This window comes from Stegostoma tigrinum, chromosome 2 (genome assembly GCF_030684315.1).
Source record: "Stegostoma tigrinum isolate sSteTig4 chromosome 2, sSteTig4.hap1, whole genome shotgun sequence".
In the NCBI taxonomy this organism is placed as follows: Eukaryota; Metazoa; Chordata; class Chondrichthyes; order Orectolobiformes; family Stegostomatidae; genus Stegostoma; species Stegostoma tigrinum.
This window is the reverse complement of record NC_081355.1, coordinates 161,573,932-161,589,984: the sequence shown is the minus strand read 5'-3', so window position 1 is coordinate 161,589,984 and position 16,053 is coordinate 161,573,932. Positions and strand designations below refer to the sequence as shown.

The 16,053-nt window shown below is 48.0% G+C and overlaps 1 protein-coding gene across 12 annotated transcripts in view; it reads right to left on the bottom strand.

Moving 5' to 3' along the window:
* scrib (scribble planar cell polarity protein) overlaps positions 1–16,053 on the bottom strand; it is a 222,455-nt gene that overhangs the window by 49,473 nt on the left and 156,929 nt on the right. For 10 of the 12 annotated variants that reach the window (XM_059640836.1, XM_059640869.1, XM_059640855.1 and 7 more), the window contains 4 exons: positions 10,512–10,568; positions 10,046–10,126; positions 5,295–5,678; positions 835–906 (listed from right to left, as the gene is read on the bottom strand). In XM_059640836.1, the coding sequence (XP_059496819.1) occupies positions 835–906; positions 5,295–5,678; positions 10,046–10,126; positions 10,512–10,568 (594 nt within the window). The remainder of the gene's footprint in view (positions 1–834; positions 907–5,294; positions 5,679–10,045; positions 10,127–10,511; positions 10,569–16,053) is intronic. The other 2 variants (XM_059640866.1, XM_059640873.1) reach the window with 1 other exon arrangement.

Genomic DNA, 16,053 nt, shown 5'->3' with positions numbered 1-16,053 from the left:
GTCTTCCTTAGAGCAGTGAAGGCTGGAGCGGGGGGTGATCTAACTGATGTGTGCAAAGTGATGAAAAACACAGATATGGAGAAACCTCAGTACAGGAATTAATAGTGGGAGAGATGAAAAGTAAAGAGCAGGAGGTTTCGAGGAGATTTAACAGCTCTTTGCTATACCCAGAGGGTTGTGGGAATCTGGAACTCACTTGTCGAAAAGGGTGGAAGAAGTGGCAACCCTCACATCATTCAAGAGGGCGACATGGCGGCTCAGTGTTTAGCACTGCTGCCTCACAGCGCCAAGGACCCGGGTTCGATTCCAGCCTTGGGCCATGGTGTAGAGTTTGCACATTGTCCCTGTGTCTGCGTCGGTTTCCTCCAGGTGCTCTGGTTTCTTCCCACAGTCCAAAAGTATGTAAATTAATGGATTGGCTGTGCTAAGTTGCCCATAACGTCTAGGGTAGGAAATATAGGGATGGTCTAAGGGGTGGGTCCAGTGGGATGCACCTCAGAGGACCAGTGTGGACTCAATGGGCCAAATGGCCTGCTTACACACTTTAGGGATTCTATGAAGATGTTTAGATTAATGCCTGAAATGCCACAGCATTCAAGGCTAATGGCCAAGTACTGGAAAATGCGATTAGAGTAGACAAATGTTTGATGACTGGCATGGACCCAAAGTGTCTCCTTCCACCATGGACGATCTATAATACTGTGTGCTCTATCCCGGACACTGCACGCACTCCACTGCACCAGGTCTTTGCATGAGGTGCAACGTGTTCTGTATCATCTCCTTTTAATCAATTATCTGAAGAACTGTTTCAATAAATATTACCTGGGTACTCACCTGAGAGGTAGGAGAGCTGCAGACCTCCCGTATGCCACTGTTACTGAGAACAGGAGAATCACTTGAATTGTCCTGGAAAAACACAGCAAAAGATACAACAATCTCATCAAAACCTCCAATAAGTAAGCATTCCAACACACAGTCACAGCCACTGCATTTGTCCGCACACGCGCCCCCAAACAAACTCTCGCCCCCTCTCCCTCTCGCGCACGCACTCTCGCCCCCTCTCCCTCTCGCGCACACTGGACCCAAAACGTTAACTCTGTTTTTTCCTGGACTGTTAAACCAGAGACCCAGATAGTGTTCTGGGGATCCAGGTTCAAATCCTGCCACAGCAGATGGTGTAATTTGAATTCAATAAAGTATCTGGTATTAAGAATCTAATGATGACTATGAATCCATTGTTGATTGTCAGGAAAAACCCATCTGGGTCACTAATGTCCTTTAGGGAAGGAAACTGCCATCCTTACCTGGTCTGGCCTACACGTGACTCCAGACCCACATTAATGTGATCGATTCTTAACTGCCCCCTAGGCAACAAGGGATGGGCAATAAATGCTGTCTGGTCAGCAACGTCCTCATGCCGTAAATAAATAAAGGAAAAAAGTACACTGTCATATAGCCTGATGTGTGACATGATCTGGAAATAGTGTGTTTTTTAAATCTATTCATTTGTGGGATGTGGGCATCATTAGCTGGGCCCAGCATTTCTTACCCATCCCTAGTTGCCCCTTGAGAAGGTGATGCTGAGCTGCCATCTTGAACCCCTGCAGACTATGTGCTGTAGGTTAACCCACAAAGCCCTGAGGGAAGGAATTCCAGGATTTTGACCCAGCAACAGTGAAGGAATGGTGATGTATTTCCAGGTCAGGATGATGGGTGACTTGGAGGTGGTGGTGTTCCTTTATGTCTAACGCCCTTGTTCTTCTGGATGGAAGTGGTTCTGGGTTTGGAAGGTGCTGCCTTTGCTGAATTTCTGCAGAGCATCTTGTAGATAGTACACACTGCTGCGAATGAGCGTCGGTGATGGAGGGAGTGGGATGTTTGTGGATGTGGTGCCAATCAAGCAGCTGCTTTGTCCCGTATGGTGTCGTTTCTTGAGTGTTCTTGGGGCTGCACTCATCCAGGCAAGTGGGGAGTATTCCATCACACTCCTGCTTTGTGCCTTGTAGACGGTGGACAGGCCTTGGGGAGTCAGGAGGTGAGTTACTCACTACAGTAATCCCAGCTTCTGGCCTGCTCTCTTATCCGCTGTGTTAATGGAGTGAGTCTAGTTGAGCTTCTGGTCAATGATAACCCCCAGGGTGTTGATAGTGGGGATTCAGTGATGCTAACACCATTGAATGTCAAGGGGCAGAAATCAGATTGTCCCTTACTGGTGATGGTCATAGCCTGGTATTTGTGTGGCACAAATGACACCTTCCACTTGTCAGCCCAAGCCTGGATATTGTCCAGATCTTGCTGCATTTGAACACAGACAGCTTCAGTATCTGAGGAGTCACGAATGGTGCTGAACATTGTGCAATCATCAGCAAACATCCCCACTTCTGACCTTATGATGGAGGGAAAGTCATTGATGAAGCAGCTGAAGACGGTTGGGCCGAAGGCACTACCCTGAGGGACTCCTGCAGAGATGTCCTGGAGCTGAGATGATTGACCTCTCACAACCAGCACTATATTCCTATAGGTGAAGCATTTCCCATGGATCCCTCTGAGTGATTCTCAGGTGTGTATAAATATATCAAGCCTGCCATAACTCCAGCAATAGCTCCAGGTGTCGGCATGTCCCACACTGTCATAAGGGATGCTTCCTAAATTTTTCACTCAATATGTCAGTGATTAGCGAGTTTTGAGAAGATTTGTAGCTCAGGTTGAGGTTCTGGATGCGAGTTTGCTCGCTGAGCTGGAAGGTTAGTTTTCAGACATTTTGTCACCATTCTAGGTAACATCATCAGTGAGCCTCCGATGAAGCGCTGGTGTTATGTCCCGCTTTCTATTTATCTGGTTAGGTTTCCTTGGGTTGGTAATGTCATTTCCTGCGTTGATGATGTCATTTCCTGTTCTTTTTCTCAGAGGATGGTAGATTGGCTCCAAATCAACGTGTTTGTTGATGGAGTTCCGGTTGGAATGCCATGCTTGTGGGAATTCTCGTGCGTGTCTCTGTTTGGCTTGTCCTAGGATGGATGTGTTGTCCCAATCAAATTGGCGTACTTCCTCATTTGTATGTAAGGATACGAGTGATAGTGGGTCATGTCGTTTTGTGGCTTGTTGATGTTCATGTATCCTGGTGGCTAGCTCCATTCGCTCCACCCAAGAATTCCTGAACACTAAAGACACCAAGATAGAAGAGGATGAAATAATGGTCTCCTTTGACGTAACAGCCCTGTTCACATCCAGCAACATCAACCTGGCCAAAGAAACACTGACTGCACTATTAGAAGAACCGAAGACACATACACCAGACACCAAACTCATCAGCAAGGACAACATCATCAAGCTAGTGGACCTATGCCTCACCACCCAGTTCACTTTCAATAACAAAACCTACAGACAAACCAACGGTACACCCATGGGATCGAAACCATAACCACTCTACCCTACATCAAAGACATTCCCGAAATGACTGCCAGACTACTCGGACCTCTCAGCATCAGGGTAGCCCACAAACCCACCAACACACTAAAACAGCAGCGAATGAACTTAAAAGACCCTGCACAGACAACAAACAAAATGAACGTCATCTACAAAATACCTTGCAAGAACTGTGACAAACACTACATTGGACAAACTGGCAGGAAGCTAGCCACCAGGATACATGAACATCAACTGGCCACAAAACGACATGACCCACTATCACTCGTATCCTTACATACGGATGAGGAAGGACACCACTTTGATTGGGACAACACATCCATCCTAGGACAAGCCAAACAGAGACACGCACGAGAATTCCCACAAGCATGGCATTCCAACCGGAACTCCATCAACAAACACATTGGCTCCAAATCAATCTACCATCCACTGAGAAAAAGAACAGGAAATGACATCACCAACACAGGAAATGACATCACCAACCCAAGGAAACCTAAACAGATAAACAGAAAGTGGGACATAACACCAGCGCTTCACTGGAGGCTCACTGATGATGTTACCTAGAATGGTGATGAAACGTCTGAAAACTAACCTTCTAGCTCAGCGAGCAAACTCACATCCAGAATGTCAGTGACTACCATGTCATGATTCTTGCTCCGGACTCACCCACCAGTGCAAACTGTCAATCACCAACCTATCAAACTTTGATATCCTTTTCTAAACCTCTGCAATCCGCAAACGTCAGTCACGTTCTATATTTGCACCCTCTCAAGAATTAACTACTTGTTTAATCTTTTCTGCACTCGCTCAATGTTCAATATCCTTCTTATTCTGTGGATTCCAGAACTACTGACAGTAATTGGAGTATGTTCATTAACTCCTTATTTCTGTATTTTAATACTTTAGATGTAGACTCCATGTTCTAATTATATCACTTGTGATTAACTGCTCAAACTGATCTACCTGCATTCCGAGATCTCACTGCATGTTTAACTGAGGTAAATCACTGTCCAAAGAAAACTGGCTCCTTATCTCTTGTACTAGAAATGAAACACCTGACAGATAGCTATATAAAATGGAATTTCTTGTTCACGGCCAATTCTGCAAGCTTCTGGGTGGGGGTATGGGTGAGGTGGAGTGTCTGTTCTACAACCAAGGTGGAGCTGGTGGACGATGTCATGATGGTCACTCACTCACTGCCTGGGACAAATGGTTGGTGTCTGCTCTTAGAGGGTAAGGGGTCAGGACAAGGGGCTGCTGTCTGTCCAAGATGGGGAGGAGACAGAGACAGGGTGAGGAACAAGGAGCTGCAGTTCTGTCATGGTGCCCTAGACAAAGAATTTAAAATGTGGCCCCCTATATTGATGAGCTTGGTGCAATACAGAATGTTAGAGCACAAACCCACACCCAGTCATTCTCCAATCAGGCACCTAAAGCCTTTCCCCCACACAGACACACAACAATCATATATAAACACCTCCATGTCCCCACCCACAACGTCAGCGCCTCTCCCGTTCAACCCCAATGTCAGCCCCTCTCGCACCCTCACCTATTGTCAGCTACTGTTGCGCGTTCTCAGATCAATGTATCCACTGTCTCTTTCACACAAACACACTCTTTCTCACACACCCACACATCTATTCATACCTACCCCTGTACACTGCCAACCAACCCCAGGCAAACAAGAGAAGAGGCAGTGGATAAACCAAAGTCAACCTCTCTGCCTCCTAATGCTCCTCGTTGCAGTAGGTTAGTCAATCAGGTCAGCCACAAGAACAAAGCCACAACACATGCACTGTGCAATCTTGCTGAAGAGACAGGTGAGTGGGCACATGTTGACACCATGACATGCGCAGGTGGGTGCTTGCCTGGACGTTGCAGCTCGAGTTGCCCCTTGTGCACTGTGGAGATGCTCCTGCTGCTGGGAGGTACCTGGCTTTCTCTTGGCCCTTCCTATTTGCCACCACAAACGGGTTCTGGTGGAAGGGAATGGGCTGCAGCTCAATCAGAACCTCCTGCTCCTGGCTGCTGGGTACCTGTTGGCTGGGTTCAGGCAGCAGCATGTGCCCACCGCTCTTCTCCATCACCAGGTGCCCATGGTTGGGTTCTGCAGCTTGCTGCCTAATACCGAGGGGCCCCAGGCCGCTGGAAGGCCCACTCAAAGGCACAGCCACCGATCTCCAAGAGGAGACCACTTCCTGCTCCATCGGCTGATTGCACTGAACCTCCATCGCTGCCAATTCAGTAAAGCCCTTCACCAGGGGAAAAGTCAGAAAAACAGACAGAAAGAAAGAAGGGATTCAGATGACTAGAAGCGAGAGAAAGAGAGAAAGAGATCAATCGAGCTTATTCAGAATTCAATTGCTATGAGCTGTCAATCACTGTAGGCAATGTGCTTAATTCCCTCAAGGTTAAAGGGCACAGGCTGTTATGGTACTGGGCAGAACAAGCTGAAATGCTCAAGGCACTATTCGTGACTCAGAACAACTGAAAGAGTTTAATTTAGAAACTGTGAGGTGTTGCATTTTGGTAAGACAAACCAGAGCAGGACGAATACACTTAACAGTGGTGTCCTGGGGAATGCTGCCAAACAGAGTACCAGGATGGTGGCAGTGTCTTGTGAGCAGAGGGGTGTCCTACTTCACAGGCAGGCACTGGTTACCACGAGCCTTCATCGAGCAGACTAACAGGTGGCGCCTGTTTTAGCCGCGGGAAGGAGCGGAATTGCTCTGTCAATCTGACAATATGGGGATTACTTCAGAATCATACAGTCCCATTTTCCCACCCTCGGCCCACAACTTTGACTGTTATCACATTTCAGTGGCTCATCCAAGTACCTTATAGAGATGAGGTTTCCCCTCTAATCCTTCAGCTTGTCACCTTGAAACGCTGGCCCTTGTTCTTACCGCATTGACACCGGGAACAGCTGCTTCCCATTCTGCCTGGTAGTGCACCTCATTACCTCTTGCGCCTCATTCAGGTTCCCCCCCGTCTTCACTAAGTGCCCCTGCTCCTCGCTGCTGGCCTGGGAGAAGGGTTTGCTTCAACACCCCAGCCTCAACGTGCAGCCAAGCAGTCTCCCTTACAGCTCCCCTGTTTGCCAAAGCCCTGAGCAAAGCCTGGTCCAGACTTGGCCTGACAACAGTAAATACGGAGGGGCAGGGCAACAGTAGAGAGAGAAAGCAAGGGGGCTGGGGAGGCAGAGGGGCAGAACATGTGTTAGAGTGGAAAGAAAGAGTGGAGTAAAATCTGAGGGAGTGTTAGATAAAGAAAGAATGTTCAAGACTGAATGAGTAGCTCAAAGACTCTACAAGTTGGGTGGGAGGGTGAACTGTGACGAGGATGCAGAGATCCCAGACAGGTTGGGTGATTGGGCCAATCAATGGCAGAGGCACTATAATGTGGATAAATGTGAGATTATTCTCTTTGGAAGCATAAACAAGGAGGCAGATTGCTACCCGAGTGGCTGCAGTTTGGGAGACGGGAGAGTGCACACCTGTACCGGGCTGGAGGCGTTCTGCGAGGGACTGTACCGGGCCGGAGGCGTATTGAGGGGTGGGGGGAGTGGTGGCTTGTACCAGGCTGGAGACATTCTGGAACGGCCACGTCTGTATTGGGCTGGAGACGTACTGGGAGGGGTGGGGTGCCCAGCCTGTGCCAGGTCGGAGATGTACCGGGGGAGGACGCCCGTACCCGGCCAGAGGCGTTCTGGGAAGGGCCGCGCCCGTACCAGGCAGTGTGGCTATACTGAAGAGTGACTGACCGTAGTGACCAGTGTAGAAACTCATTGCAGAGGAGGAACTTACTGAAGGAGGCTGCTAATCATCTCTCAACATTAACCCCAGCAGAGGAATAAGGAGGGTCTGGTCACGAACCTCTGTTCATATCATCTCTTAACCCTTACCATGCACCAGACCAATTACAAACAGGCAATGTTTCCTCATCGTCACCAGATGCAAACCAGATTCCTGTTCTGTTCTCAGCCCAAGGTAAATCTCAGTATATTCCCAATGCAGCCCCATATCTCACAGCTCCACACTTACCAAACAGACTTGCTGCAGTGGTTTTGGGCTCAGCAGATCTCTGGCAGGTTTTGGTATGGATTAAGGTCCCAATTCCTGCGCAAACAGTCAAGGACAGAATGGGAGTGTGTCTAACTCCACAAGGCAACACAAGGCTCTGTGTGTGGTAATGTTCCGTTATCCCCACAATGACTGGAAACAAGCAGGTGCAGGGCTAGGCACTCATTCCAACCCTCTTCCCCCACGCCCATGACTAAAATAGACTGCATTCCCCTCCTCTGACCAAGAAGCTATTCCAAAACTCAACATTCCTACAACTGCAAATGCTTCCAAGTCCAGGCTTCAAAACAAACTGACCCTTTTCTGTAATCCTGCAGTGTATGTACAATACAGAAGCTGGGCACTCACTTCAATGAGTTTTAGCTGCTGTACAATTCTCCTTCGAGTCCATCTACCTCATTGCAGTCTTTCAGTAGATTCCCTTTGCTCACACAGGCACAACTACGTTCAGATAGAAATCATCAAACTGTTTGCCTGATTCACCCTGAGGAAAGAAACTTCTCACTTCCTGCTTGGAATTATTCGGAGATAATAAAATGTGAGGCTGGACGAACAACTAGCCCAGCCCTTCCTCCCACCCCAAGCCGCACCTCCATCTACCTACTAACCTCATCCCACCTCCTTGACCTGTCAGTCTTCCCTGGACTGACCTATCCCCTCCCTACCTCCTCACCTATACTCTCTCCACCTATCTTCTTTTCTGTCCATCTTCGGTCCACCTCCCCCTCTCTCCCTATTTATTCCAGTTCCCTCTCCCCATCCCCCTCTCTGATGAAGGGTCTAGGCCCGAAACATCAGCTTTTGTGCTCCTGAGATGCTGCTGGGCCTGCTGTGTTCATCCAGCCTCACATTTTATTATCTTGGAATTCTCCAGCATCTGCAGTTCCCATTATCTCTGGAATTATTCGGAGTTGGTTTATTGCTAGACTATAGCCATTAGTTTTAGCTTCTTTGTGCACCTTTCCTCCGTCACAACTTTTCGAGGGAGACACTTTCCTGAAAAGTAAAGTTTTATCCCATACAATCTTTCCCAATTCCAGTAATCTCGAAGTTCTCAATGTTCTTGTGAATCTTTACTGTACTGCACTACTGCAGTGTTGAGCTGCAGCTGCACCTTCAGCTTTGCTTGTGAGTTGCCTATTGATTCTGCAAGTTAGAATGACAGTGGCACGGCACTGACCTTGCAGCAAACTGCTCTCGACAAATCACTAACTGGAGGATTCAGCTTTCACTCCCCTGATGGACTGTGGTGCCTGCTGTGTTGGGGGCAACGTACAAGTAGCTGGACTGAAACCCACTCCTGAACAACGGAATGTTTCAACACAACAGCTGGTCCTATCCACAGCTCAGAAAGCTAAAAGTGTGGCTGGGGCGGGAGAACAGTTGGGGAGGGGGTCGGAGGGAGAAAGAGAGTGTGTGACGGAGGGGAAGGGGAAGTGGGTGTGTGATGGGGGGGGAGGAGGTAGAGAGAGTAGGGGAGGGGGAAGGGGAAGAGGAAGCGTGTGCACATGTGGTGGAGGGAGGGGGAGACGGAGACTGTGTTGGGGGGGAAGGGGGTAGAGTGAGTGTGTGGGGGAAGGGAGAGGGTAGGGGAAAGAGAGTGTGTGGGGGAGGGGTGGGAAGGGTGTGTGGGGGAGGGGAGGAACAGAGAAGAAACAGTGTGGAGGCGGGGAGGGGGTGGGGGTAAGACAGACTGTGGAGGGGGAAGGAGGGGAGCAGAGAAGAGAGTGTGGGGAAGGGGAAGGGGTAGGGGGAAGAGAGACCGTAGGGGGGGGAGGGAGGCGGGGAAGAGCGAACATGGGGGGGGGGGGGGGGGAGAGAGAAGAGGGAGGCGGGGAAGAGCGAGCATGTCACGGCGGGGGGAAAAGCGAGCGTGTCGGGGGGGGGGAGAGCAAGTGGGGATGGGGAAGGGAAGGGGTAGGGGGAAGAGACTTTTTGGGGGGAGGGGTAGGGGGAAGGAGAGAGAGTGTGTGGGGGAGGGGAAAGAGCGAGTGTTGGAGGGGGAGGGGAGGGGAGGGGGAGTGTGCATGACTGGGTGTGTCTGTGCCTGATCCCCATGCTGTACTAGAGCAGGACTCTGTACTTGACTGGCTGTACATAGGTATGTAAATGTGTTCCATGAGGTCTCTGCTGCTAACTGGGCCACACAGGTAGTCACTGGTAATGATAAAACCCTCTCTAACTCAGTGCTTTAGTGCAGTGCCTTTCTAAAGGAGTTGTTAAGGCCAATGCTTTGTTAATGCATCAGGTACTCTGTATGGTCAGGTCTCAGTCCGGTATTATCAGTGCTTCCACAAAAACACCTGGGCATTTTCTTACCAGATCAACATCAAGTGTGGAACCAAGGGTGTAGACAGCAGATGAGAATGTGTAGATGGGAGATGTCGACTGTCCCTATACAGTGAGCCAACTTAGGCTCGATGGGTTTGGGGGCTACTGCAGCATTATCATCATGCTCTCGGCTGCTCAGGGTGATGCCTATGAGAGCAGAGGGTCCCTGGCATCACACACCAGTCTCCATAAACACTATTACCTACCCGATTAACCCTCTGTATGCCACTGCTGGGTAGTGCTGCAAGGGTCCTGTAGTCCATCTTTAACGGCTCTGTGCTGAAAGTCTGTAAGCAATAAAGGAGGCGCTTTAACATCAGACAAACCTGCACATTCCGGGACAGCTCTCACACCCAGCAATCCCCTCTGCTGGAAAGATCAGAGTCTGCATGAAATAGACAGAGCTTCACCTTTGTTTAACATCAAAGTTAACATGTACTCTTGAACCTCATCCAGAGGGGACACTCTAACCCTGCTCATGGTCCTCCCATGGACAGGAATCTCTGAACCAAGCCCTGGTCCAGGAACTCCCAATCCCACAATCCCTTCATCTGCAACAAATTACCGATTTAAGTAGGAGCCCAAAAAGGACATTGTTATCAGACTAGTCATGTGAGACTGACTCTCCCTCAGTCCTACAATTGAGCCTCTCTCCCTCCATCGTCTGCTCACCTCTGTCTCCTGCTCCAATCGCTGTGTGGCCTCTTCTTGTTCTCTTCGCATTCTCTCCTTTTAAAACAGGGGAACGATAGAATTAGAGACAGACAGAACAGAACAGACTAGCTAAACACAGATATCACTTATTCTCATCTCAATCTCCAACCCTCGCTCAGTAGTCCCATAAGCCAGGTCGGGAATGACTCTATAATCAAACGCGTGATGTGTTTCTCCATTAGTGAACGAGTAAACCATTGGGATGGAAAATGAGTAAACCGCTGGGATGGAGAAAGGCCAATCAGCCCCTCACTCAACTTAACTGTCTGACCTAGCCTTCAATTACTTCAGCTCCCACCTCTGCTCTAATACCCATACCAACAACTGCCTGTTGAACTCCAGACTGAGCCTCAGCTAACTCCCACCATCCACAGGAGTGGGATGTCTAAATTGGCATTCCTTCTGTGTGAAGAAATACTTCTTGGTTTCAGCCCTGACACTTCTCCTCTATCTTCCAGCACTGCCAGAGATGATTTCTTTATTCCAGTTTGGGCTTTTAATGGTGTGTGGACATGGACGTCCAACTGTCTTCCTTGCTCCACAGCTCCAAGTCTGTCACTATTGAGAAAACATCCAGATTGCTTGGAACCAGAGTAGATGACCTTGTGTTTCTCCACATTGAGCTTCACCTGCTGCCATTTCCTTTAATCCCATCTCTCTTCCTTTGCAGCAGCCATGTTCCCAGCAATGCATGTAACTGTGCCTTCTCTTGATCCACAATGCAGATGTGAGCGGTAGGCTATGTAGATTGATCTGAAAACTGCATATGACCAACTTGGAAGCATTGAAAACTGTGAGGAAGAGGGTGTAGAACACAGATGCTCAAGTATTTCCCTTTTGTGACCTGATTTTAAAGTTTGAAACTTTGCATGTCCCCTCAGCATGAACTGAGAATACAGAAAACTGTTGTAACACAGTTACAGCTCCATGGTAGCCATTACTATCTCCAAGTAATCAGCTCAAAGAGAACAGCAAGAGAAGGCAGGCAGGAAAATTAAACCTAAAAGTACAATTCCAAAGGAGTGTGGGAGCAGATGGATAATAAAATGTGAGGCTGGATGAACACTGCAGGCCAAGCAGCATCTCAGGAGCACAAAAGCTGACGTTTCAGGCCTAGACCCTTCATCAGAGAGGGAGGGGTCTAGGCCCGAAACGTCAGCTTTTGTGCTCCTGAGATGCTGCTTGGCCTGCTGTGTTCATCCAGCCTCACATTTTATTATCTTGGAATTCTCCAGCATCTGCAGTTCCCATTATCTCTGGGAGCAGATGGATCTGGGGTTATATTCTCAGGGCAGAGGGAAAGGGTGGCAAACATGTCCTCTCTGGTAATACGCATGCAATCCAAAACATCCTCACTCGTTTCCTTTATTTCCTTAGCATCCACAATTCTCTCCTCAGTAAACACTGAGGAGAGCTATTCCTTAAAAATCTCCCCCATCTCCAGTAGTTCCCCACGCAGAAGGCCATGCTGATCTTTAAAGTGGCCCGTTCTCTCCCTTGCTACCCTTTTGGTCTTCATATAGCTACAGAACCTCTTGGGATTATCTTTAACGTTATCTGTCAGATCCATCTCATACCCTCTTTGCTGTTCTGATTTCTCTGTTAAGTGTCCTCCGATACTACTTATTGTCATCTCGGGATTCACTTGAGCCCGATAGCTTCAACCCAGTGTATGCTGCCTTCCTTTTTCCTGACCAGACCCTCAATATCCCTCATCAGCGGGGGATCCCTGAATCTGCCAGTTTTTCCCTTCACCCTAACAGGGACATACTGTCTCTGGACTCTTGATATCACACTTTTAAAAGCCTTCCATTTGCCAGTTATTCCTTTTCCTTCAAACAGATTCACCCAGTCGACTGCTGCAAGATCCTGCCTAATGGCCCCAAAATTGGCCCTGCTCCAGTTTAGCAACTTAACCTGGGGATCTGTCCTAATTTGTGTCATGACTGTGTTAAAACTGAGAGTTATAGTCACTGGACGCAAAGTGCTCTCCGACTGACACTTAATTCACTGGTCTGACCTCATTTCCTAAGAGGAGGTGCAGTGTTGCACCCTCCTGAGTACGGCCCTCTGCATATTGATTTAGGAAATTTTCTTGGACACGTTTGACAAATTCCAACCCATCCAGGCCTTTTACCCTCTGGGTGGCCCAATCAATACAGGGGAAATTAAAATCTCCAATTAAAATTTCTTCGCAACAAATTTAAAACTGTTTCAGACAGCTTCCTGATAGCCTAGTTCTGCTTACCCCATCACACATCATGTTTTTTGTGTGGATTAACACGATTAGATAATATTGCTCGGAGAAGGTAGTGGCAAGCTGTTGCCTTTAACTGCTGGATAAGAACACCCACAGTGAGGGAGTTTCAGCATTTTGATCCAATGACACTGAGGGACTGGCTTGGAGGGGAGCTTGGTGATGGCGTTCCCTTTTGTCTGCTTCCCATTCTGCAAATCATGAGCGAACACGCCCACTTCTAACCTTGTGATGGAGGGAAGGTTATTGCTGAAGCAGGCAAAGATAGGTGGGCCTAGCACAGTGCCCTGAGGATCTCCTGCAGAAATGTCCTGGAGCTGAGGTAACTGACCTCCAACAAACATGATCATCATCACTTGTTTCACTGAGGCTCTCTGGACTGGTAACTCCAGCTGCTGTTCATAGAAACTTTTAAAAATTTCTGTCTAAGTACAGACAAAGCACAAATCTCTGCAAGGAACCACACATTTTAGCTTCCTGCTTCACAAATACTCTACCCAACTCTGTAATACTCAGGAATAGGAAGGGCACAATCACTTTGATGAGGTTTTTTTTATTCATTCACGGGATGAAGGTCTTGCTGGCTAGGCAGCATTTATTGCCCATCCCTAATTGCCCAGAGGGCAGTTGAGAGTCAACCACATTGCTGTGGGTCTGGAGTCACATGTAGGCCAGACCAGGTAAGGATAGAAGTTTCCTTCCCTAAAGGACATCAGTGAACCAGATGGGTTTTTCCTGACAATTGACGATGGATTCATGGTCATCAATAGATTCTTAACTCCAGATATTTTATTGAATTCAAATTCTGTGGTGGGATTCGAACCCAGGTCCCCAGAACATGACCTGGGCCTCTGGTTTAACAGTTCAGCAATAATACCACTAGGCCAGTGCCTTCCTCACTGTACTTCAGGCCTCCCAACAGGCAGCATGTGTTAGAGAAACAGGTAATGAATAAGTGTGAACACAGCAGGGTTGTTGAGTTCGGTGATTTTAAGTTGCCCCACAATCCATAGGAATCACTTTGTTCCAGGGGCTTGGATTGGGGTGGAGTGGAGTGAATCTTTTTGAAACAATATGTGAACAGTTGAAATAGGGAAAGGGCCGTGCCAGACCTGGTATTGAGGAATGAGACTGGCCAGGTGATGTGAAAGTTCAGTGGGGGGAGCAGTTCAAGGGCAGTGGCCATAATTCTCTGAGTTTTAAGTTACTTACAGATAAAGACAAGGGTCGTCCTTGGGTAAAAAACGGGGTGAAAATTAACTGCCACAATATGAGATAGCAGTTGGGAAATGTAGATTGGGAGCAGCTGTTCGATGGTAAATCCACATCTAATATGTGGAAAACTTTTAAAGGCCAGTTGTTCAGAGCTCAGGGTCAGCATGTTCTGGTGAAAACAACAAACAAGGATGGCAAGATTTGGGAACCTTAGATGGTGAGAATTTGTGAGCTCAGTCAAAGAGAAAAAGACGACATTTGGAAGAAAATCACCATCATCCCCGTGCCTAAGAAAGCACATGCAATGTGTCTTAATGACTACCCTCCCAGTGGCTCTTACCTCTATAATCATGAAGTGCTTCAACAGGCTGGTCATGGCCCCCATCAACTCCAGTCTCACATCCTGCCTCAATCCATTACAGTTTGCCTAACCAGAGGATGGCATATCCCTAGCCGTGCACTCATCCCAGGAACATGTGGACAATAAGACACCTACGTCTGTCTTCTGCTTGCTGACTACACCATTTTCCCTGCAGACTGATCTCAAAACACTCTGACCTTGGTCTCGGCCCCACCCTCTGCAGCTGGATCCTCAGCTTTCTGACCCACAGAACGCAATCAGTGAGGATAGGTAACTGCACCTCTGCCACAAGAACACTCAGCACCCACTGGAGCCGTCCCAAGGATGGGTCCTCAGACCCCTACTGTATTCCCTGTACAGCCTGCACGCATATGGCTGTGCTGCCAAATTCCGAACGAACGCCGTCTATAAGTTTGCTGACGACACCACCACAGTGGGATATATATCCAACAATGATGAGTCAAAATACAGAAGAGAGATAGAGGGCTCAGTGACGTAGTGTAATAATCTGTCTCTCAATGTTGGAAAAACTAAAGAACTGATCATTGACTTCAGAAAAAAAGGAGAAGACGTCCCCATCTACATCAACGCAACTGACGTTGAGAGTGTGAAGAGCATCACATTCTTCAGAGGGACGATAACCAATGACCTGTCCTAGGCTTCTCACAAAGATACAACTGTGAAGGAGGCACAATAACCTCTTCTTCCCCAGCCAGCTCAGGAAATTTGCCATGTCCATAAGGTCCCTCACCAACTTCTACAGATGCACCACTGAAAGCACGCTGTCCGGGTGCATACCAGCCTGGTATGGCAACTGCCCTGCCCAGGATTGTGAGAAACTACAGAAGGTAGTGTACACAGCCCAGACCATCAAAGAAGCCCACCTTCCATTCATGGACTCTACTTACACAGCTCACTGTCACGAAAGACTGCCAATATCATCAAAGACCCATCATATCCCAGCAATGATCTCCTACAACCTCTATCACGCTGCAGATACAGAAACCTGAACACATGCACGAGCAGGTTCAGGAACACCTTCTTCCCGGCTGTTATCAGACTGTTGAATGGTCCCTCTAACTTCAAATAATGTAATCTGTATGCCTCTAAGTCTTTTTGAACTGTACATACTTCACTAGCTGTGATCTATTGACAAATCGTAAACAAAGCTTTTCTTTGCATTTCGGTACATATGACAATAAAATCAAATGAGGGTTCAGGAAACTGAAGACAGAACCCTTGAAGAATATAACGATAGCAGAAAAGAACTCAAATAAGGAATCAGAAAGCTAAAAGGGCCATGAAATGCCTGGCAAACTGGATTCAGGAAAATTCCAAGGTGGTTTACATGTACAAACCGCAAGAGCATAGCTAGGGAAAGGGAAGGCCCATTCAAGGATAAAGGAGGAAAGCTTATGCACAGAGCCAGAGCTATAAAGCCCTTAATCAGTATTCACAAAGGAGGCGAACAAAATGGCTGGTCAGTCTCGAGTAAGGTAAATCTAGATAAAGCAGGTGGTGGTGTTGGGTGTTTGGAAAAGTATTGAAGTAGACAAGTCCCAAGGGCCTGCTGGGATCTGTCCCAGAATGCTGAGGGGCAAGGGAGCAAATTGCTGATCTTGTTGGATAGCTTTGTATTTTCTATAGTCACAGGAGAGGTCCCAGAG